Below are 23,312 nucleotides of genomic sequence, written 5' to 3' on the forward strand. Positions count from 1 at the left end.
GTTGTTTGCCTCCGGGCTCGTTCTGGAGCCACTGTGACGTGGCAGTTAGTGGTTCAGAGCAGAGTCTGCCAGACCCAGGTTCCTACTGTAGAAGCTGAGTGATTTTGGACCACCCAAATATTTTCAGCCTAACCTACCTGACAGGGTTGTTGGGTGGATCAAAAGGTGAAGTGGAAAATGATGTAAGCTGCTTTGGTATTCACTGCAGAGAAAGATTGTCCTTTTCCTAGGTAGAGGATGAAGGGAGGGTGTGGGAAGCTGAAGTCAGAGGGGCAGAAAAAGGTAGATTGGTGGTTTGCTGGGAAGGAGAGAGAAGATTGCCAACTCCATGATGGGGGAATTCTTGGGTGGAGCCTAGAGAAAGATGGGGTTTGAGGAGAAGTGGGAACTCAGACAGGTACAACGCCATAGACTCCATCCTCCAAACCAGCCATTTCCTCCTGTGGAACCATTGTTGCCAGTCTCCACTTGAGGCCTAGAGATCACTCGGAATTACAACTGCTCTCCAAATGGGCAGATATCAGTTCCCCTGGAGCAAATGGTACACTCTGTCATTATACCCTGCTGAGGTCACCCTCTCATGACAGCTGCTGTGACATGGCCACTGGCACTTTAGAGCAGGATCTGCCAGACCCAGCTTCTTGTTGTGGAAGCTGATTGGGTGATTTCAGTCCAGTCACAGACTTTCAGCCTAACCTGCCTCGCAGGGTTGCTGTGCAGATCCAAAGGGGGAGAGCAGAATGATGTAAGCAGCTTTGGACCCTACTGCAGAGAAAGACTGTACTTTTCCTAGGTAAACGCTGCAAAGAGGGGGGAGCAGAAGGAAAGCAATCTACCCCCATCTCTTTTGCCCCAAACCCTTCTTTCGCAATCTAGCCACTTCTCTGATTACCTACTCCACACTTACCCACTTTCTCCATTTCCCTTCCCAACAGCTGCCTTCTCAACATACCTTGACTTCCTCTATCTTTCCTTTACCTCCCCAGCACCCCCCACCAAGGTCACAACACTCACCCACAGCATATTTCTAGTGCCTGCTGTATTTCTCCTCACAATGGGCCTTATTACTAGTAATACCTGAATAAATGGGAAAGCTGCAAGGGCTTGTGAGAGTCAGTTCATTTCCCCATGTATACTCTTCTTCACATTATTTCCTCTTTCTCTCCTCTTGACATTTCCTTATGTGTCTCCTTTCCCTGCTTCCTTCTTTTTCTCACTCACCAAACACACTTCCTGCTATATGCCCTTCAGTTTTCTGCTTTATTTTTTATTTTCTTAATTTATTCACCGCCTTTCTCTCCAATGGGGGCCCAAATTACCTTGCATCATTTTCTTGTCCTCTGTTTTATTCTTACAACAAACCTGTGAGTTAGATAAGACTGACAGGCCCAAAGTCACCTAGTGAACTTCCATGGTGGAATTGGGATCTGAACCTGGGTCCTAGTCTGATACTTTAACCAGTACGTGACACTGGGTTTCAGCTTTCCTTCTTCCAGGGAGCCCCTCTCTGGTAAAAGCCTAGTCAAGTTGCAAAACTCATATGGCAACGAATGGCTCAGATGAGTTTGTGTGGTGGCCACTGCGTGGGCCAGCCAAGTTGTGCATATTCTCTGGAGGCTGCCACTGGACCAAAGCAAGTTGTGTGATGTCAGGTCATAACCATACCTTGGTTATGACAAGTTCCTTCAGAGCTGTTCTCTCAAAAGGAGTTCTTGAAATAGCTTTCTCAGCCTCACCTATCTCACAGGGTATCTGTTGTGGGAAGAGGAAAGGAAAGGAGATTGTAAATCACTCTGAGTGAAGGGCAGGGTATAAATCCAATCTCCTCTTCTTGATGAGTTGAGCAAGTTATGTGGTGGTGGCCACTGGGACTGGCCCTTGATGGGCCAGGGCAGGAGGGGAGCAGGGACAGACTGGGAGGCCAAAGTAGCCCTGGAAATGGTCCTGACCCTCCCCTCCACAATGTCTTTTACTCACAGAAACCAAAGTTTGAAGGCTAGCAATATTGTACTAAATTCGAGTCCAATAGCACCTTAGAACTGGTCTGGATGAAGCAGAAGCTGGAATTAAGATTGCCAGGAAAAACATCAACAGCCTCATATATGCAGATACCACTCTAATGGCAGAAAGTGAGGAGGACCTAAAGAACCTCTTGTTGAGGGTGAAAGAGGAGCGCACAAAAGTAGGCTTGAAACTCAACATAAAAAAAAACTAAGATCATGACATCCAGCCCCATCGCACCTTGGTAAATAGAAGGGGAAGACATGGAAGTAGTGACAGACTTTGCATTTCTGGGATCCAAAATCACTGCAGATGGTGACTGTAGCCATGACATTAAAAGACGTTTGCTCTTTGGGAGCAAACCCTCATTGCTTTGGGTTTCAATTAGGGTTTCCAGCCTCCTGCTAGAGGCAGAGTTTTCCCTGATTTTGGGGGGCCCAACCTGCTGCCATAGAACTAGCCAGAAGTGGCATTGTACTGGGCACATTGCAGAGGGGGGACACTCTAGCACAGGAGTGTCAAATATGTGGCCCGGAGGCCAAATTAGCCCCCTGGAGGGCTCCTATTTGGCCCCCGAACAACTTGCTCTTGTCTACCTCCTCCCTCTCTCTTGCTTCCTTCTGCATCTCAATTTGCTTTGCAAGGCTTGCTCAATCACACAGGAGCTAAAGAGCAAAACCTCTATTTTATCCTCACAATGACTCTGTGAGGTAAATTAGGTTGAGAGTATGTCACTGGCTTAAGATAGTGAGCTTTCATGGTAGAGAGGGGATTCAGCCCTGGGTCTCCTGCATCCTAGTCTGATACTCTGACTTCTGTACTACATCGGCACTCTGTATATTACTAATATATAAATATTCCTAACTACCTAGCAGCCAAACAACTCAGGAATGAAAAGGAACAAGAAAGTAAAGCAGCACTACTCTACTGCTAATATGCGGGGGTGGAGACTGACAGGGTATATACTCAGAACACACAAATGCTGTTCCAGAGTTGGAAAGAGCTTTTTTCTTTTGCTTCTGTCTTATAGGATGTATCCAGGTAGTGAAAAAATGCTTGTAGGCCCACTTTCTTTTTACTTGATAGTGCTGTTGTGCTTTGTGCGCCCATCTTCATTTATGTATGTGTCTGATGAAAGTAACAACCCTATGTGTGAGATTGCAGAAAAAAGAATCAGGCAGGACTGTAACAGGCAGTGGCTCCTTGCTACACATCACTATCCTAGAAAATAAGACAGTTCTCCAATGAAATCAGCCATTCAACAGGAAGAAATGCTGCTGGAAGAGCAGTATATTCAGGATTGCCTTATTGGTTTTCATCATTTGGCTGGAAAGCAACAGGAGGAAAGAACCCCAACAGACTTCTGTTTTTTGTCTCTTGCCTGGTGGTAGATATGGTTCCCTTAGTGAAATAAGAGCTAGAATTTCCTACAAATAATTAGGCAGTTTCCCCAGTGGTACCTCTTGTTTCTTCAAACGTAGATTGAGCACTTTGGCAGAAATCCATGCAGTCCTATGGCTCTTGTGACCCTTAAAATAGGTTGTCTACCCTTTTGCAGATTATGCAATAAATGGTTGTGGTATGGGGTTGTATTCCCTGTGATGGTTCTCTAGAGGTACTCCCATGTTATAGGTGGAAAGAATGTGAAATTATTCTTAAGTGATGTGGAGAAGAAAAAAAATATCATGAAAGAAAGAACAATAAATACTTTCTCTTTCTTGTCTATAGAGGATGATTCTCTTAACAAGACAGCAAAGAGAAATGCAAAGAGACCTATGCATTAGGGAAATGGATACAATATTGAACCACTGAACCAAAAATTCTAACTTTCTAGTCTCAAAATTTTGGATACTAGCCATAACAGATTACTTACTTCCTCTAACCAGGTGTTCTGTATAGAAGCAGTTGTATGGTGGTAAACTCAATAGTCATTAAATATTTGCAGTGAGTGTAATCTAAGTATGTAGTAAGGGCTGGGAGATTTTCTGTGTAGAGGTGGTTTTGGTTTAAGCAAGTAGGGTAATAGAAACAATCCATTTGATCATGTATTATATAGATCTTGCTAGAGAGATAGAGATTACTAAGAAAGATGGAAGATACTGATTCTTAATGCATCTTGGATTTTGTTTTACCTGAGCTCTGTCTTTGCTATTTTTAATTGTTTCTTCCCAGGTGGACTAGGCAGCAGAACTACAACTAGGGGGAAGTGGTTGATGCATTTGCTCTCAATGTCAGTGCTGTTTATCTCCAGAGAAAGTGAGGCTGTCATGGAAGTTAGTCATGTCCTGACCCTGAACAGGAAATCATTAGGTTGCTATAGAAAGATTTCAGCACATGCATTGTTGCTGGTAGTGTTGCTATTGTTGCACCTGACCTATAGATGCACAGTGTGGTTAACTGCCTGTACAACTTTGCACAACCGCTGGAATAGTGATTGATTAGTATAGCAGAAAATGTGAGATTTATCTTTCATCTTACCTCTGTTTCCTCTTTGGAAGGCTATAAAAATGGTAGTGTAGATGGGCTTGTCTGTCAGGAATCCAAACATACTGTTTATTGGAAACACTGCTCTAGTCTTAACTTGGAAGTGAGCAGAGTCTTGTGGATGAAGAAAAACATTATGCATGTGATTAGGGGTTGTAGAATCTTTCGGGCTCAAGTGCCGTGTTCTACTGGAGAAAGTTTTCCTTTCAGACATTTTGTTCTCAGCTGCGGAGAACATCCTCAGTGGCGTTGCAGCCGGAGCAGGCGCTCTGACCTTCTTGGCTGCTGTGCCAAGAAGGTCAGAGCGCCTGCTCTGGCTGCAACGCCACTGAGGATGTTCTCCGCAGCTGAGAACGAAACGTCTGGAAGGAAAACTTTCTCCAGTAGAACACGGCACTTGAGCCCAAAAGATTGTACAAACCCTAATGATGTTACCAGCCGTGAAAACCTGAAATCTTTGATTATGCATGTGCTTAGAGGTATTAATTTTTTTTTAATGGAAGGGTGTAGCTTGCATCAGGGGCTCCCTGCCTTTAAATTAGACTAGGTCATTGTTCTATTGAAACAGAGTTTGGTTGGTTCAGCTCAGTATTCTGTTATCAGAACACTTGAGTTCTTTAGGGCACCAGATACTAATAGTTCTTGTATGAAACATATTGATAAGCAATGCTGAGTATATATGAAAATCTGAAACAAAATTTGGACAAACAATTGCAAATGTAATTTATCTGATAGAAATAGATTCTTCTCCAGATCTGAAATATAAATCTGTAACTGTCATGTGATGTCATAACAGTAAGTCTATTCAGAGTATTAAAAGTATCATATTCCTTTTTGTTTAATTAACTGATATCCTGTATTGATGTGCATACTTTTAAACTCATATTTTGACTGACTTTTCACTTATCTCTTTCAGGATTTTTAATCACAATAGCAAAGAAGTTGAATTTTGGAAACATTTTCAGTTGACACTTCCTATATCTCAAGCTTCCAGCATTGCTATCATTGGGAAGATTTGGCTACTTTGCCATAATCCTTGTAATCATTCCAGGGAATGCACCATGACATCAGCAGTAGTTGACAATGGAAGTTCAGGCCTGGAATTTGACAGCAGTGGAGTACAAATTCAAGGCGAGGTCAGGATATGTTAAATAGTCCATTTTCATGTAGTCTTCATAAATGTTGATTAATGAATAGTGGGGGTGCAGGTTGTAAAGGAGACTGTTTAGTGAAGACTTGTATAGTTTATAATAGGAGGAAAGGTGGTGTCTGATGTAGTGCAGGTTTGATGAAGAAAATACATGCATTGTAGTTAGTGATCTTCATGGACAATTTAAATTATGGGTTCGTTTCAGCAGAAATTTCTGCTGACACAAGCAATTTCTAACAGTAGATGTGACTCTCTTACCCTCTCTTCCCATTGAGTCCCAAACAACCCCCAAGGCTGCTCCTAGACCAACACAAGGAACCCCCAGAAATGGCATGGGGGAGGGACTGGCAAAACATCCCACCACCTCTGGGTCTGTCAGCAGAAATCCTTCAGGGAGTTCCCCCCTCCCGTCTCAGTTTTGAAAAAGAACATTCTAGCTTTTGTGTTCCAAGATAATGGCAAATATCTATTCAATAGTCAGAAGAACCCAAACAACATGGGAATTGGCAGTGCTCAGAATCACATATATGAGGTTTAACTATCCCATTGAATTTTAATTTAGAAGTAGTTAATTTCGGCTATATTCTGGCCATAATTATTTCAATTAACAATGTTTCTGTAATTGAGCAATTTGGCATTTGTTAGCTGCATAAAGACAACACATTGCTTATTAATTACATGCAATGGATTCCACGTATTAGGAGTGCTGTTATGCATTTCTGCTATGGCCATAGGGCTGATAATGTTCCTCACCCATTTTAGTGGTTGCACACAGATTTATATTAAAGTCACTGAGGGGAAAGTAGAAGGGATGAATTCAATTGTGATGATGAACTACTGACACACTTTCTCAACCTTATAGGAGAATGACCCAGTCTCTGAATATCCAGCAGTGATTGTAGAGCCAGTGCCAAGTGCCAGAGTAGAACAAGGATATGCTGCCCAGATCTTTGTATATGATGATGAAACTTACCTGCTACAAGATGTTGCAGAAGAACAAGAAATTGAATCTGAAAATGTAAAAACAGGTAGGTTAAAAACATTCATTTTGTTAGGGCTCTTAAAGCTTTAATTAATTGATGTGTTTTACTAAAATTTTAATCTCATATTAAAATATGAAAAACAGGAGTTATTAATAACAGAAAAATCCAGCCATTGTGTGTACTGCACAAATATTCCACCTCTGTTCTTACTGTGTAAAATTTGGTGAAGAAACTTTATTTTCCTTTCAATTAATATTCAGAGCTAGCAGACGGTTTGCCTCCTGGGGTGTAAGATTGCCGTCACTTTCTGTCTGACAATTAAAAACACAGTGAACTAGCAAACAGAACTTGTTAAAACTGGCATTTTGTTTAAACTTGGATTTTTCACAGTGCTGATGGCTTTTAAAGTTAATTTTTCAGACTATTCTGGTGTGCGGTAGGGTAGGGAACAGCTCTGGTTCCGAAACTGGATGAAAATATTAAATATGGTAATTCCTTTAAAATTAAGAAGTAATGTACAGTTTTGTAAGGAAACTACCCAATAGCTTGTCCTGCAGGATTATTAAAAATATTTTCATTGAGACTTTACATACTGTGTAAGCATCATTGTTTCAGTTAAAGCCATGATAATCAGTTGGTTAGGATCATCAATTAGATATTTTTTGGCCAGACGTTTTAAATCTTTGCTGTTTACCCATCAGTCTAGTATCTTGGCTGGGCCATGAATATATTTACTTTAAAAACACACCTTCCTCTAAAATTAATTAAATATTTCTATATATGTGTCTAGTTTAGATAGTACGGATGTTCTGCATAAGCTGTTAATACAATGAGAATACTGTTTAGTATTAAAGTTGTATATGTTCTGATACAGCCAGGAATTTGTTGCAAAGAACACACTGTTCTCATTAGCAGAAAAGTGTATCATGATAGGGCTACATATGTTTATACTGACAGAATTTATATCCTGATTTTCTGCCCAAACAGTCCTATACATATATAGGCAGATATATTTTAAATGCTCATTGAACTTTTTGAACTAATAGTTGTAAAGAAAAAAGAAGAAAAGAAAGGGGAGTTTTGATGTCATACCTTCCTTCCTAAGACAAAATAAAGACTGTCTCTTGCTGAAGAATAGATTAATAGAGGAGTTGTCACTTGACTTCAAATGAAATGTAACTTTGTTTGTATCACATTTTCAAGAATGGGTGATAACTTGATTTTTTCCCAAAACAATAAGATCATGTGAGAAGTATTTTCTTTTTAGTAAGCTGATACTTCTAAACATTCAACGTTTTCCTGTTCTTGACTTCACATCAGAAATCCTTCCTGTGGCATAAGCAAAGCCTTTTAATTATAAAAATATTATTGCCACAGAGAGGTAGAAGCTTCTTCATGATTACCACGTGGTAGAAAAAAAACCTGAGGCGGAGAACAGTATTGGTATGTATAACATTTTTGTATTATTACACATAGATAAATTGAACAATGAAATTATAAACAAGGGTGGGTTAGAAAGACACAGAAAACCCTTTAGCCCCTTTGATAAAAAGTGCTAATTTATATTCTGAAGCAAGTTTTCTTTCTTTTTCAGATTATATCAGATCACTACAAATGCTTATAACCACTTCAAATCTTCATTTACTACTTTGTCAATTTCATAAGCACATATTTGAAATATTTTCCTCTGAATTTTCATCTTCCTATTAGGGTATAATTTTTTTTTACATTTTTTGTAAATGAACTGTAGTAGTGATGTCCTCTTGATGATGTAATGCTAGATCAGATGGACCTTGGCTTGATGCAACAAGGCATGTATCTTGTGATTAAGGGAACTCTTATGGAACAATTTAATATAATAGAAGTGTTCAATCCAGTCCTCTGATTTCAATTTTTTGATATAAAATGAACAGTAGGGAGATTATTTTGCCATTTATTCTATCAAGATACTGCTTGAAGAATCTGTAACATTGATTTGTAGGCGTTACGTTTTTTATCTTGTCATGAAATCTGTGTTTTAACCATTTATTTTCGGAATACTGAATTTCTAAATGTGTTCTTCTCCATTCCTGTTTCCTTGGTAGTTAAAGTTGGTATATGGCATTAACAGGATTTTTGTTTGAAATGGACAAGATTAATGAGCCAGTAGAAGACCTTGGTACTCAAGTTTTCAAAGCAGGGTGAAAAAGCAAACCAAAGTACTGCAAGTTGAGCTCCACCGGCAAAATTGAGCTTTCTTATTTCCTCCCAGGAATAGTGTTGTGTAGGCTTCCCAACCCCCCCGCCCTGCTGGGGGACCCCTGGATTAGCAGCTTCATCCCCCACTCTCCAAAAATGTGGGGTGGGGGTGGGGAAACGGCTCGGTGTCTCTTTCCCTGCCTGCCTTCCTCCCTTGCAGGCTTTAGGCTTCTCCCTTCCTCCGGGTCACAAAGACCCGCCCACCGCCGGCCTGCTATTCGCTCCAGTCCGGCCTCCCTTCGTGAGGTGCATGCTGGGACTCGTAGTCCTTGCATCCTCTCCGGCTGCCACAGGCGTTTCCTCGGAGGGGGGGGGAGCTCTGCCCCCAGAGGACCATGTGCGTTTCTGCCTCCGGAGGCTTCAGTCGCTGATTGAAAGGCTTCCTCTTGGGATGGGGTGTCTGTGTTACTTTGAAGAAGTTGACAGCAACTCGTGAGTAGAGAGGCCAGTCCCCCTTCAGTGTTGCCAGAAATGGGGGGGGGGTCTGCTGAGTACTTCATTATTCTCTATGTGGAGATCGATTCTCATAGGGTATAATGGGGAATTGATCTGGAGGTTTCGGGGGCTCTGGGGGCGCTGTTTTTTGAGATAGAGGCACCAAATTTTCAGTATAATATCTAGTGACTCTCCCCAAAGTATCCCCCAAGTTTCAAAACGATTGGACCATGGGGTCCAATTCTATGAGCCCCAAAAGAAGGTGCCCCTATCCTTCATTATTTCCTATGGAAGGAAGACATTTAAAAAGGTGTGCGGTCCCTTTAAATGTGATGTCCAGAACTCCCTTGGAGTTCAATTATGCTTGTCACAGCCTTGTTCCTGGCTCCGCCCTGATGTCTCCTGGCTCCACCTCCAAAGTCCCCAGATATTTCTTGTATTGGACTTGGCAACCCTAGTGTTGTGTGTAGTGTGGAAGTCCTGGAAGGGGCTGATGAAAATCATCACCCATCTCCACCTAGAGTGCTCTATTTGGATCAAGTACTTTCTGTACTTTGGATTGAAGTACTGAGAAATTATCTGTATATAAATCCAGATAGCTGCAGTTTAAAAAGACTGCTTTAGATAGCTAAAGTAGTTTTACAAATTAAGTGTTTGTCATTTCTAAATATGAAGATTGCTTTAAACGCTAAAACAGCTGTCATTGAAGAAACACAATTGTAAGTTGCTTTTTGACTTTGGGGGAAATGTAGGAAGCTGTTTTGGAACAGATCCAGTGGAAAGTTTCTGCTGATTGAAGGACTTTCCATCAATGGAGTGTGACTTCCTTCTCTCTCCCCTGCCTTTCAGGCTGCACTCCCAAATTGCCCCTTGAAATTATATTTCTGTTCCTGGGACCGCCCTGCTACAAATGAGGGAATTTTCAAAAACTGTCCCATTCTGTCACATATCCTGCTGGATCCAAACTTGTGCATGAAAGCTTTTGCATATATTCATTCATAATGATTCTTGATTCAGAAGAATAAACAACTTGGTTGTCACTTGACTTCAAATGTTCTGATACAGCCAGGAACTTGGTACTGCCATAGTAATTCATATACTTAATAGCTTATTTTAATTGCAGATCATTATATAGTGAGGGAGAAAGCCATGAACAAATTTCCTATGTAGATCTTGCCTGCTTTTTAAAATATAAATTTCATTTCTGTAGATGCTTAGAATTAGTATGTTTAAGACCTTACCACTCATAACTGAACAGTGCTGTTTGAGCTTTAGTATAGTACATGGGTTGCAAGTTTTCAGATTCTACTGGAGTTTTGTGCATGCTTATGTAAGACCTGCATTAATTGGATGTAACTTTATATATATATATATATAGGGCCTTTTCACACTTACCAGTGGAAACCGGAAGGGAGTCGGTATTGTGCTGCCTTGCAGTAATCTGAGACAGGGATGGGAGTTTTCAGACACATGGGTTTTTCCCCCGATAGGGTTCCGTGATTGAACTGAGCCATTTCACACTGTTCCGCTTTCATCTCGCTTCCACCAGCGCTAGCTGTTTTCGCCTGCCGGCGTGCGATCTCCGGGGTTTTGTGGTTTTTTTGGAACTTCAGGCTAAGATCGCAATAGCGCTATAGCGATGTCTCACAACAGCACCACCATAGGGATGCCTGGGCTCCATTGAGATGCCAGAAATTGCCGCCGCTGAAACTTGGTAACAGATGCCCCATTGGATACACAGTTCAAGCGAGAGATCAGGACACCAGCATTGGTCTGTCACCTGTTGCAATCACTTCCATGCCCACACAGGAGTCAAGGGAATGAGATTGGTTTGTAGGTGACTCTGAGGCACATTTTTTTAGGGGGGGGGGGCTGTTTCCACCTGGAGAGGGGTTGCCCATAGGGCATCAGGTTTCAGCGGGAGAACAGACCAACAGTGATTGGTGAGAAAGATGGTTTGTGTGGAAGGCTATTGTTCTATTAGTTCTATTGTTGTAATAGTCATGGTTTCCATCACAACAGTATTGAGACTTTTTGGATTTCATCATCTCCCCATATTGCTAGGAGATCCAGAATCTCCTGCTCACTCCAAACTACACCTCTTGACCCACTCATCCGCCTCACAATTCATGACAAACCACTCACCAACCTATTAAACCAGACAATCCGCTCACCAACTACAACCCACAGAAATCTGTGGCTTCCCCCCCTGACGTTTATACCTGCTGCAGCTTGGCACAAGTCACTTTCCAGCCAATAGCCTGTGGGCATGGATGGGTGCACATCAGGCTAGGTTGGCAACATCTGTCTCACCAATCACTGTTGGTCTGTTCTCTCGCCCTATGGGCAACCCATCTCCAGGTGGCAACAGCCCCCCCCCCCAAAAAAAAAATGTGCCTCAGAGAAACCTACAAACCAATCACATTCCCCTGACTCCTGTGTTGGCATGCAAGTGATAGCAACAGGTGACAGACCAACGCCTGGTGTCCTGATCTCCCGCTTGAACTGCGTATCCAATGAGCCACCTGTTACCAAATTTCAGCGGTGGCAATCTCTGCCATCTCAATGGAGCCCAGGCATCCCTATGGTGGTGCTGTTGTGAGATGTTGCTATAGCGCTATTGCGATCTTAGCCCGACATTCCAAAAAAAAAAAAAGCCGGAAGATCGTGCACTGGCAGGCCAAAAAGGGTGTGAAAACTGCTCCCGGATTAGATACTGGACATTTCACACAGCACTCCATACCGATTTCAACCCAGAAGGAGCGGTTGAAAACTGGAAGAAGCTGCTCTTTGTTAGTAACGACTCAGACATGCCTCACTACCGGGACAGCCGCGGGACTGTGTGAAAAGGTGAGAGTATTCCGGTAGCAGCCAGTTACTGAGTCGGGTCTGTCTGAAATGCCAGCAGAAACCCGTTACTGTTCAGTAACTGACCAGCTTCCATACCGGAATACATAGGCTGTGTGAAAAAGCTCATAGTATTTAAGGACATTCCCGCATGTATGTTTAGCTATAACAAGTGGGGATTGTGAAGACTTGTGGGGGGAGGGAAGAGGATATCCTGTTTCTTAACCCCCAGCCTTTCTGCCCCATCTTTCTCTGCATCCCTGTTCAACTTTTTTGCCATTGTTGCTGCAGTTCCCACTTTCTCTCCCCTTTGACACCCTTCACTGCCTTTGGCTCTGCTTTCCTGCTGGTTCTGACTCCCCTCATCGCTACTTCCCTTTCCTTATGCTGCTTCCAGATTCCCCTTCTGTCCTTCTTCCCTCCATGGGTCCAACTTTCCTATCGCTAGCAGCTGCTTCTGCCCTCCAGCCTCCTTGTGGTGGTAGTGTAGTGCAGACAACACAGCTCAAAATAGTTTGTTAGCTCAAGTGCCCCCTCCATGCTGCTCTTGAGCGTAAAATGGACTGCAGACATTGGGCAAGCAGCCCTTTCTTGTACCTTTTCAGCTTTTTACCAATGTATCGCCAGAAGCAGTACACCTTGTATTCAATGTTCCCTCTAAGCTGCAGTCTTGTGAACAGAAATTCTAATTTGTAAGCTACTGGCATTAAAGTTGTGAGCTACTGCACAAATTATTGTGCTGTGGAATCATCCTCCTGAGCCAAGACAAAAATGTGTGAGCTGAAGGCTAAAAATCTGTGAACTAGCTCATGCTAACTCAGTTTAGAGGGAACACTGCATGCATTGTTAACCCTCCCTCTGCCATGCATGTATGAAAATATCATGGGTTTATCTAATTAATTTCTACGTAGCCTTTCTCCCAATGGGGACTCAAAGCGGCTTACATAATTCAGTTTTAAGTTTTTAAAATATTTTTCTACAAACCTGGGGTTATCCTTGGATTTGCTGAACTTTATTGGCAGCTTTATGGCCCTGTTTTGTTTTATCTGCATGGTGTGTTTGAGCAGCCATCGATCCCTATTAAATATGTAGATGAATGGGACTGGGCAGCAGTGCTTAAAACTGTCTGCATGTTTACTCTGTTGTAAAAATCACTAAATTCAGTGGGATTTGTTTTCAGGTAAGTGTGTTTAAGATTGCAGCTTTCACCTATTGTCTGACACTACTTGTTGCTGAATTAAGTTTTGGTTATACTTATTAGAGATAATGCAATTACCTTTATGCCCTGGTTGCAAGTTTACAAAGGCATATGATGTAATACTGGATCAGATGGACCTTGGCTTGATGCAACAAGGCATGTATCTAGTGATTAAGAGAATTGCCATGGAACAATTTAGTATAATAGAAGTGTTCAATCCGAAATTTTTCACCAAGTGTGCAGTAATCCTTGGCTTTCCCTCCCATATGACCAGTGTTCTAAATAAAATAACACTATCAGTAAGTACGAGCTGTAATTTGAGGGTTAGGTGCCTGATTTACACATGCAGAAGAATGATGTAGAATACTGAATAAAGTGGACTGCATTACTGTAGCCAGTGGATTCCACTTTTGAATGTTCTTCACATACACATAGGCAGGTTTTGCTAGGTCTCACTTTGGTGCTTGCAAAGGGGACTACCTTTACCTTTTTGATAAAGAACATTTCAAAAGGTGATCCTCCACCTGTACTCTTCCTCTTGGATGTGTAAATTAGTCCTTGGCTTAGTAGATTGTAAGGAAGCACTGCCATCTGCTATGCTTGTCACATCTTTATATCTTCCACATAATATGATTGGGTTGATGACTGCTGTTTAGATAACGGGACTAAAAAGGAGAGCTGTTTGTTCCACGTCTGCCCCTAGATTCCAGAAGTCTTCAACGCCACAGCCAAGGAACTGTTGTAGGACACTGCACAGGGGAAGACTGCCTTTTTTTTTTTCCCGGGCCAAAGGTTTTCATTCTGCGTGATGAAAGACGCTTAAGGAAGAGCTAGGTGTCCATCTGGAGGAGAGTTCATCACTCCGTAAGAAGAAAGAAAAGCACCAACGCCTGCGAGGGTGGCAGTTCAGCTCCTGCCGCCAACATTTCCAGCTGGCTTGTTGAGAGATAAGGAGCGGCTCCTGAGCCTTTCTTGACCAGGACCGGGCGAGAGAAAACTTCAGAAGCCTCCGAAAGATGCATTTTTTTTCTCTCTTCCAGATCAGCGGCCCTAGACTGGAAGGAGGGAGGGCGAGATGAGCGCCCGCTCGGCACTTCCTGTCTACGAGGCTAGCGGCGGAAGAATCGCGGGGAGGGGGGCGAGAGACGAGTGGGGGGAGGAAGCGCTTCTTTGCCGTTACTCCTTCCTTGCCGCTGCAGGCGGAGAGGTTGTGCGTAGATTAGCGTGGCTGGTCGTGCGCGGGAACGAATCGCGCTGCGAGGAAAAGCTCTGGTGGCCGAGCGGGAGGCGTTCTTTGCCGTGCGTTTGTGGCGGGCTCTCTGCGTGCGCGCACGCTGAGCAGCGGGGTCCCGCGTGCGCGCGGCCGAGCGCGAGGAGCCCCTGCGGGTCAATGTAAAGCCGCTGCCGCCGCTGCTGTTGCTCGCTCCAGCGGCATAAACATGGCGACTTCTCTGCATGAGGGGCCCACGAATCAGCTCGATCTGCTCATCCGTGCCGGTAAGCGGCGGCAGGAAACGGTTGAGGGTCTTGACCGGAACGCTTGCGGGGAAGGGAAGGCGTCTGGGGGGCGCGGGGGGGGGAGTGAGGAGGGCAGGAGCTGCGCACGCTGTTCTCCGGCGCTTCCCGGGGGCGGCACTGGCTCTGGGCTGGAGTAATGGACGAATCCAGGAAGTGGTCAGTTCGGCGTGTGTTGTGTGCGTTATAGCAACCTGGCTGGGCAGCAGAGGCCCAGAGCGCTTGGTGTCTACTTGCTGTTAGCGGGCACAGAAGCGTGCATGTGTTGCCGCCGCTGCGCCGCCTTTTGGAGCCCGAACCAGGAAGAGCGTGGCGATTGTTGTGCCTGCCCTCACTGCACGCCGTGCCATGCCAGGTTGTCCGATCGCAAAGGCAGCCTTTGGGCAAAAGGGTTTCTCTTCCTAGTCCGAGGTGCCTCATCCCTCGGGTGGGCTACAATGGGCTCAAGGGCCTCCTCCCTCCCCTTAGAGGCGTCTCTTGCCCTCTAAACTTTGTTCCGTGCTGGGGGGAGCACGAGAGCCGCCTGGGGCTGTGACGGAAAAGGTGTGTGCACGGAGTTCTACACTGAGCCCCGGGGTGCTGTTCCAAACGCGAACGGAGCTAGCCGTATTTAGTAGAAATAGTTGGCCTCCCCCCCTTCCCCCATAGCGGAAGCGCTGAGCTCCCTCAGGAGCCTCTTGCGCGGGGTGGGGAGGAGGGAGTGACGGGCTCCGCCGACCAATCAACTGTCAAACGTGTTCGAAATCAGAATGCTGTGGTCTCTATTGGGCGGGGCTAGGTTCCGTCGAGCCTATCCGGCCGCGGCTGAGATGATTGGCATATCCCTGTGGCGCTGACAATGCGAGCACGGAATTGGAGGGAAGAGGAAGGATTGTAAATACGGAAGTGAGGGCGGGGCGGAGGGGGGGTGACAACTGCATAGGTTATACAGCTTTAATAAATGACCTGCTCTCCTTGTAGCGTCGGTCGCTTCATGTGGAGATAAGTTGCCATTACCCTATTTATTTATTTATTTACTGTGCTGTTATTGATCAGCCAAACTTTAGTAGACCCAGCTCAGCCACTTATCCTTGTAGATTTTCTTTGAAGTCACCTTAAGCATGCGTCCTCCCAAAGAAGGGTTATATGACCGCGTTTCAACACACAGCCAGTTAGCCGTGGACATTTGTCATTGCAACCCGTACCCGTTAGTTTTTACTAAAATTCTACTATATAAGAAGCCCATTTTTATTGTAATGTTACCATGTGAATCATGCATAGAAATCACGATGGGTAGCTGTGTTTGTATGTAGCACTAGAAAAGAGGAAGAGTCCAGTCTTAAAGATTAACAAAATTTGTGGCAGAGTTTTCTTGAGTTGCTGCCCACGTCTTCATTTTTAAAATAGCATGTTAAGATGTTTACTTTATAATTTGCAAAATTATGATTACTGAATAATGAGTGCTTGTTTGAAGAAAATGGTTTTGCACTGATATTGTGATACACCTTTCTTATCTGTATTGCTTTAGGTACCCATTTCAAGTGGGAAAGAATTGCTTTTCCTGAAGCTTAGGACTCTGCAGAATTGCACGGATGCACAGGCTCTTTAGGGAGGTGCAGGTTTTTCCTCGCCTTGCCTTGGTTTGATCAGAAGGCTTTTAACAAGGGCAACATAGTGATGTGCAAGTTCTCCCTTAACATCCTTTTAACATACTGATTGATGGTACTGTGGGCAGCTTTCAATACTTACATGTTTGGGTAAAGTTTTACAATCTGGCTGAGTGTGTTTAAATAACACTATAGATCAGTGGTGCTGTAGGTCTCTTTTAAAAAATAATAATCCAAAACTGATCACTCAGTGCCAAAACTAGTGGAGTAAATACACTTTTCTAGAAAAACCAGCCAGCCAACTGCAGAGTATTTCCACTGTGATTTGTGTTTACATTATGTTCCAAACATGTATCTTGTATATTTACATAGAGGATGGAAATGGGGCCAAAAGACCATGTTCTCTTCAGTCTCACTGTTGTTCTCCTGTACAATCCAAGAATTGTTCTGGAAGGGATGGCATTATACTGAGAAAACAAGCATAATCTCTGAAGCTTTTTGCCTTTTCATGATTTTTAAACTGTACAGGATCATTTGTTCTTTTAAGGATCACTGAAGAGACCAGGATTAGATGCTGTAGGTCAGGGGTGGCCAAACTTGCTTAATGTAAGAGCCATATAGAATAAACAGGAGAGTGGGAAATGTGGAAAGAAATCAACTTTAACTTGCATTCTCCAAGCCGCCAGCTACCCTGGAGAAGTGATTTAAAGAGAAAAATGCCTTCTTCAAGCCAGCCGACAGGATGGTGGTGACATCAAGAGCCACATGTGGCTCTCGAGCCACAGTTTGCCCCCCCCCCCTGTTGTAGACCAGCTAGAGATGTAACATTTATGAATGTTAGGAAGCCACAAGACAAAAAAGACAGGTTTTTGCGGGGGGGGGGGGGGGCAGAAATTTTTGGAGAAATTTAAATATATAGAGTACTTTCCTATAAAATCTAAACTTATTTTATTGATTTAACAACATAATACCTACCATTTATAACTGCATATAAAATTGTACAAGTTTGCTTGTTTATCGAATTAAAAGTACAAATGTTTTAGTTTTCTATATGAGAACATTGCAAGTATATAGTTGAAAGAGAGGCATCGAAAACAGTGAACTCTTTAGTAACTTAGTATCATTAAACACATTGTAGCATATTAATTGTTACCAAAATTAACATTCAGACAAAAACATACTATTGAAAAGGTTATATATATTTACAGTATATATAGGAATTCTCATTATCTAATCCTGTAGATCGTCTTCTATACAAATTTTCATTCTGCACATTTACTCATTTCAAAAAGAAAAACAATTAGAGTGGGTGTTTTTGGAGGGGTCTACCTCATTTCCCCCAGTATTTTCCACTGGAACAATTGAAAATGCTCTCAGCCTTTTTATTTGTACTATCCATTTTGAGGGGAAAAATAGTCTTAAGAAGCATTTTCCTCATTTTATGGGGAAAAAATTCTTAAAACATTTTCCCAGCTTGCCAGGTGGCACATGGTCATCTGATCCCAGTACACTGATTCCCAGTAGACTCTTGTTCCCTGCTGTGTAATTGGGGGGGGGGGGGGTGCATTTATGGGGTAATTCTGGACCTTTGGGGTTTTTTACATTGTTCTTATAGAAATACATTTTTTTTGTTGGTGGTAATTTTGTGTATTTGTTATTTTAGCATTTCCTTGAAATTGAAAGGTGGTTTGTGGGCTTCTCAATTTAGGTACCAGTTGCAGCTTCATCTAACATTCTTGCTTTACTAATGTAAAGAATAATATAATCACAGTAGGGTAAAAGCCTACTGTTGCACCCCCTCTATCCCTTGGCTGAGCTACCACCACGAGGCCATGAAATGTTTACAAATATTCTAACTTCTGAGAGGAGTGGGTAAATATAGAATGAGGGAAGTAAAAGGTCACTTTGGTTCAGTAATTTCTTCCATGGTGTCTAGAGGCAGCTATGTGCTCTTAGGTGGGAATGGGGGATGGTAGGACTGAAGTGATCAGAGTTAGACAACTGAGTGTCAGGAAAAGAGTGAAGGTAAATAGAGGGATATGGGCAGAGAATGGGGAATGAAAGAGCCTGGGGGAACACCTCACTTAGTACTTAGAAACAGGAAAGACTGCTGCTGGAGTGAAAAACAGGCAAGTGTTTAGGAGAGCTGTGGCCAAGGGAACAATGATTGATGTGGTTGGGGTTGGTGAAGCTGAATTTGGGGAAAAAACAGGCAAATACTGGCTTTAAAGCTGTAGTACTTATTTATATTGCAACCTGTTTTTGAGAATTTGTTGCACATTGGTGTGCTTTGTTTACTTTATTAAGCATCTGTAGTACTTGAGTATTGAAAGGTCTTTAGAAGAATGTTGTAGACTGTTTTGCTCTTCATGGTCATTGAAGAGAGTTCGCATACTTTTATTGGAGGAGCCAACAGGAGCAGCTTCCTCCCCTCCTCTAAGTTGACACTCTTCAAATACTTAATGAGAGAATCATGTCCCCCCTTAACCTCCTCTTCTCCAGACTGATCATTCCCAAGTCCCTCAGCCTTTCCTCGTAGGCCTTGGTCTTCAGGCCCCTCATCATCCTCTGCACCCACTCTGTCTTATCTGGATACAGTTTAAATATTGCAATCTAAGCATATTTCCAGGAAGTAATTGCTTTGAGTTCACTTTGAATAAGGAAACAGATTCAGGGTTGGACTTCAAATGTACTTTGGGGATATACTTTCCATTTAAATTACTATGATGGTGGTGATACTTCAGGGTTGTATTTTGGCAGTCAGTTTTTGGTGGGAATCTTAGCTGAACTTTTTATTTGTGACAGAAAATTTATATGCCACCTCTCCAGAAAACCTGTCTAAGACTGCTGACAAAATAAAACATGCTAAAATAATAAAAAGTTACAATTAACAAAATATTAAAACCCAGCCCCCCCTTAAGTTTAGCAGTATCAAATAAGTAGCATGAAACCATTCTCAAGCTTAGAAGCAGGATGTAAAAACATTTTAGATACCAACTTCTTAATTAAAAGCCTGATTAAAAAGAAATATTTTGGACTGGTGCCTAAAGGAGAGTTGGGTAGGCTTCAGGTGAAACTCAAGGGGAAGGCATTCCACATATCAGGTACCACTTCTGAAAAAGCCCTGCCTCTAGTCACCAGCTACCTCAGCAGCCAATTCATTTTGCAAAGGGGGTTGTCTTACAATCACATTCCTTTATGTATTCATGTTGTAATGCTATCTACAGTTAGTGACCATCATGCACTTTTACATTAGAACACGACTAATGGAAAATTGTATGTGGAGGAAAAAGGGTTTGGGGAATTAGCTCTGGATTTTGTTCATTTTAGATTGAAATGACTAGGTTTGAACATTAATGGGTATTGATGCATGCAGTAATAGGCCTTTAAAGACACAATCTTACTTTCTTCCTAAAAGGCTGGGAAATGAATAGGATTGTGGTTTTGCCTCATGCTATAGTCAGTGTCCTTGGGAACTACATGTGGCCAGCTTCACAGCACAAGTTTCCCTTGTTGCGTGAGTGCAATATTTGTGGCATGCTGATATGTACATTAACATCATTGCCATATTTAATGCACAGACCTTTGTAATATAGCACTTAGCAATTCTTTGTATTTATTTATTTCATATATACCCTGCCTTTCTCCCTAGTGGGAACCAAAGCATCTCACATAATTCTACACTACAATTTATTCTCACAACAACCCGATGAAATAGTTTAGGCTGAGGGTGATCTTGGACTAGTCACACTTTCATGAAAGCGAGGGGATTTGAACTTGGATCTCCTAGATCCTAGTCTGGCATTATGGCCTCTACACTGCATTGGCTTTCATTGCCAGGGGTGTGCATTCAGCATAAGTCAAACTGAATAAATACCTTAAAGTTTAAACCCCATCCCTTCTCTCTGGAGCCATGCACAGCTGCAGCCTGACTCTGGGAGGGGATGGAAGGGGTTTAAATCACTTCACTCCACAAGTCAAGCTCTGCACGACTCAGTGACTGAAATTTTCCATTATATCATGTGGTGACGGCCCCTGTAGGGTATAACAGAGCCGAATACATTCATGCTTCCTAAATACTAATCTGAATGCCAGTACAATACTAATACTGGAATTCCAGAATATTTGGGAATATCAAATATTTTCGTATCCAAACATCTGAATCTAAATAGGCCTTTTTTCCCTTTGCACACCCCTAGTATTGACTTCACTTTTATTCTTTTTCAATGATTGTTTGTGATTTCTTGTTCTTCTGTCTGTAGATGTTTAGCAAAACACTTACTTCCATCTCCTGTCAGTTGTGAATTGTATAGAAAATGCAGCCTTTGTACAGGTATTTGGGCTGGGAAAAGAGAATGGTGCCATCTGCTGGGAAGCAGGATTTGAACATGTCTCCTGTCTGCTACTGAAGCATCTGGTTAAGTAGATTATCATGTTTGACAGCCACAGAAGGGAGAATGTCTTTACTTTATCCTTCCAATCTTGCCTGGTGGTTGGAGAAAGAGGAAGAGGACAAGCTGTTTGTTCGACTTATGATGCCATGCTGTTGGGAATACCTTGTGTTACCATCTTTGTGGAACAATACTGAATTGTTTGACTCCTTTTCCATCAGACATTCAAGTTGGCTCATAGGAACAGTAAAAACAATCACAGTCATTAAAACAACTTAACCTGGTTGTATCAGCATCAGTAGTTCTTTTTTTAAACACACTGGTAGTTTGTCATTTAAAATTAAACAACTAAATTCATATGAAGTGAGAGGGTGAAAAATAGCAATGAAAAGTATTCATGAAAAACATTTTGTGCTACGTGATCAAGGTCCCCAAAGCTTTGCACATAAAACATTTGAACAATTAAAAACTCACACACTGGATCACTACATTGAGTGCTTTCGCCAGAGAGTTCAAACTGATGTGATCAACAAACAACACCATGCACAGCAGAATCTCAACCATGCTGAAAAGAAGGCCATAGACCAAGGGTGTCCAACTAATTTGTTATGAGGGCCGGGTCTGACATAAATGAGACCTTGTTGGGCCAGCCGCATGTGTACATATTTAAGATTAGATAGCAGAGATATACACTTTAGAAAGGACACAGACAAACACAAAGCATGCTTAAAACATTAGTACTTATTGGTCTTAAAGTGATTTCTCTGTATTTCCCCCATGTGATCCAGAGAACCAGTTAAATGAAGCTCTAGCTCTTTCCTTCCTTCCCCAGGGGACCAGGAGGGGGAGGAGCCTCAACTAATAGAAGGAAGAGAGGTTTAGCTCAGTAGCTCTGATATGCGATTGAGAGATCATGGCAAAGCAAGGTCTTCTTCCCCCCCCTCCTCCCCAAGGGAGGAGCCTCAGCCCATGGAGAAAATAAGAGGTTTTGCTCTGTAGCTCCTGTGTGATTCAGCAAGCCTTGCAAAGCAAGCTGTTATGCAGAAGGAAGCAAGATATAGGTAGAAGGAAGCACATGACAGCCAGTTGCTTGGGGGCCTGATAGGAGCCTTCTGGGGGCCTGATTCGGCCCCTAGGCCAGATGTTTGACACCCTGCCATAGACAGTCTCAGGAATAATATGGATATTACAATTAAAGAGGCAGACAAAGGAGGAGCTGTTGCCATCATGAACACATCAGACTACATCAAAGAGGCTCAAAGACAACTCTCAAATACTTTATTTTACAAACCAATGGACTCGGACCCCACACAGGAATATAAAAAAACGAAACAAGATTACAAAGGAATTACCACTGAGCATTCAGGAACAGATCCTGTCAGACACATCACAGGAACCTCGACCAGGTACTTTTTATCTTCTACGCAAAATACACAAACCAGGCAGCCCGGGATGTCCCATTGTTTTGGGGATAAGCACAATCACTGAGGGGGTATCTGGATATATTCTATGTCCCCAGTGCCCCGTTATGTTTGTGACACTACAGATTTTCTGTGGAAAATATAATCTCTGAACAACCTTCCAGAGAACACTATCTTAGCCACCATGGATGTGGAATCTTTATATACCAACATCCCACACCAAGATGGATTACAAACTGCAATATAATCTCTGATAAAAACACAGCTGATTTTGCCGCTAAACTGTGCCACTTTGTTCTCACCCATAACTACTTCAGGTTTGGCAATGAACTTTTCAGTGGTACAGCCATGGGCACCTGCATGGCCCCACAATATGCTAACATCTTTATGGGTGACTTGGAGCAACAATTCGTAGACTTCCACCCACTCATACCTACCTTATACCTGCATTATATTGATGACATCTTTATGGTCTGGACACATGGTAAAGAAGCCATGGATGCATTCCACCAAGCATTCAATGACTTTCACCCTGACAGTGAACCAGTCTATGCAAGAAATACATTTTCTGGACACCACTGTAAAAATACATGAGGGACTCATAGACACTACCTTATACAGGAAACCTGACTGACAAACATGCCTCCAGCTACCATACCAAACGATCCATTGTATACAGCTAGGCTCTATGCTACAGCTGCATTTGCTCCAATCCTACTGACAAGAGATTCTCACCTGAGGGATCTACAACAAACCTTTTTGGAACTAAAGTACCCACCTGATGAAGTCAAGAAACATTAACAAAGCCAGAATGATACCCAGAGAAAACCTGTTACAAGACAGACCCCGAAGAGACAATAACAAAGCACTACTAGTGGTCACACACAACGCTCAACTGAAGACAGTTCAGCGTATCATCAACAACTTAACAACCTTTATTGGACAGTGACAGCTTTCTTTCAAAAGTACTGGGGGGTAAACCTTTTCTTGCACATAGACAGCCCCCCAATTTCAAACTCCTCCTCACCCACAACAATACAACTTCACATCTGGGCATGAACAC

The 23,312-nt window shown here is 42.7% G+C and overlaps 1 protein-coding gene across 8 annotated transcripts in view; it reads left to right on the forward strand.

Annotated features, from left to right (window-relative positions):
* The window catches only part of LOC132577182 (ETS-related transcription factor Elf-2-like), a 63,467-nt gene that overhangs the window by 17,885 nt on the left and 22,270 nt on the right, over positions 1–23,312 (forward strand). For 4 of the 8 annotated variants that reach the window (XM_060246745.1, XM_060246748.1, XM_060246746.1 and 1 more), the window contains exons 2-3: positions 5,402–5,621; positions 6,498–6,663. In XM_060246745.1, coding sequence (XP_060102728.1) covers positions 5,547–5,621; positions 6,498–6,663 — 241 coding nt within the window. In that variant the 5' untranslated portion in view covers positions 5,402–5,546. Of the gene's footprint in view, positions 1–5,401; positions 5,622–6,497; positions 6,664–14,513; positions 14,834–23,312 lie in introns of those variants that run through there. The other 4 variants (XM_060246749.1, XM_060246751.1, XM_060246753.1 and 1 more) reach the window with 3 other exon arrangements.

This window comes from Heteronotia binoei, chromosome 9 (assembly GCF_032191835.1).
Source record: "Heteronotia binoei isolate CCM8104 ecotype False Entrance Well chromosome 9, APGP_CSIRO_Hbin_v1, whole genome shotgun sequence".
Lineage (NCBI taxonomy): Eukaryota > Metazoa > Chordata > Lepidosauria > Squamata > Gekkonidae > Heteronotia > Heteronotia binoei.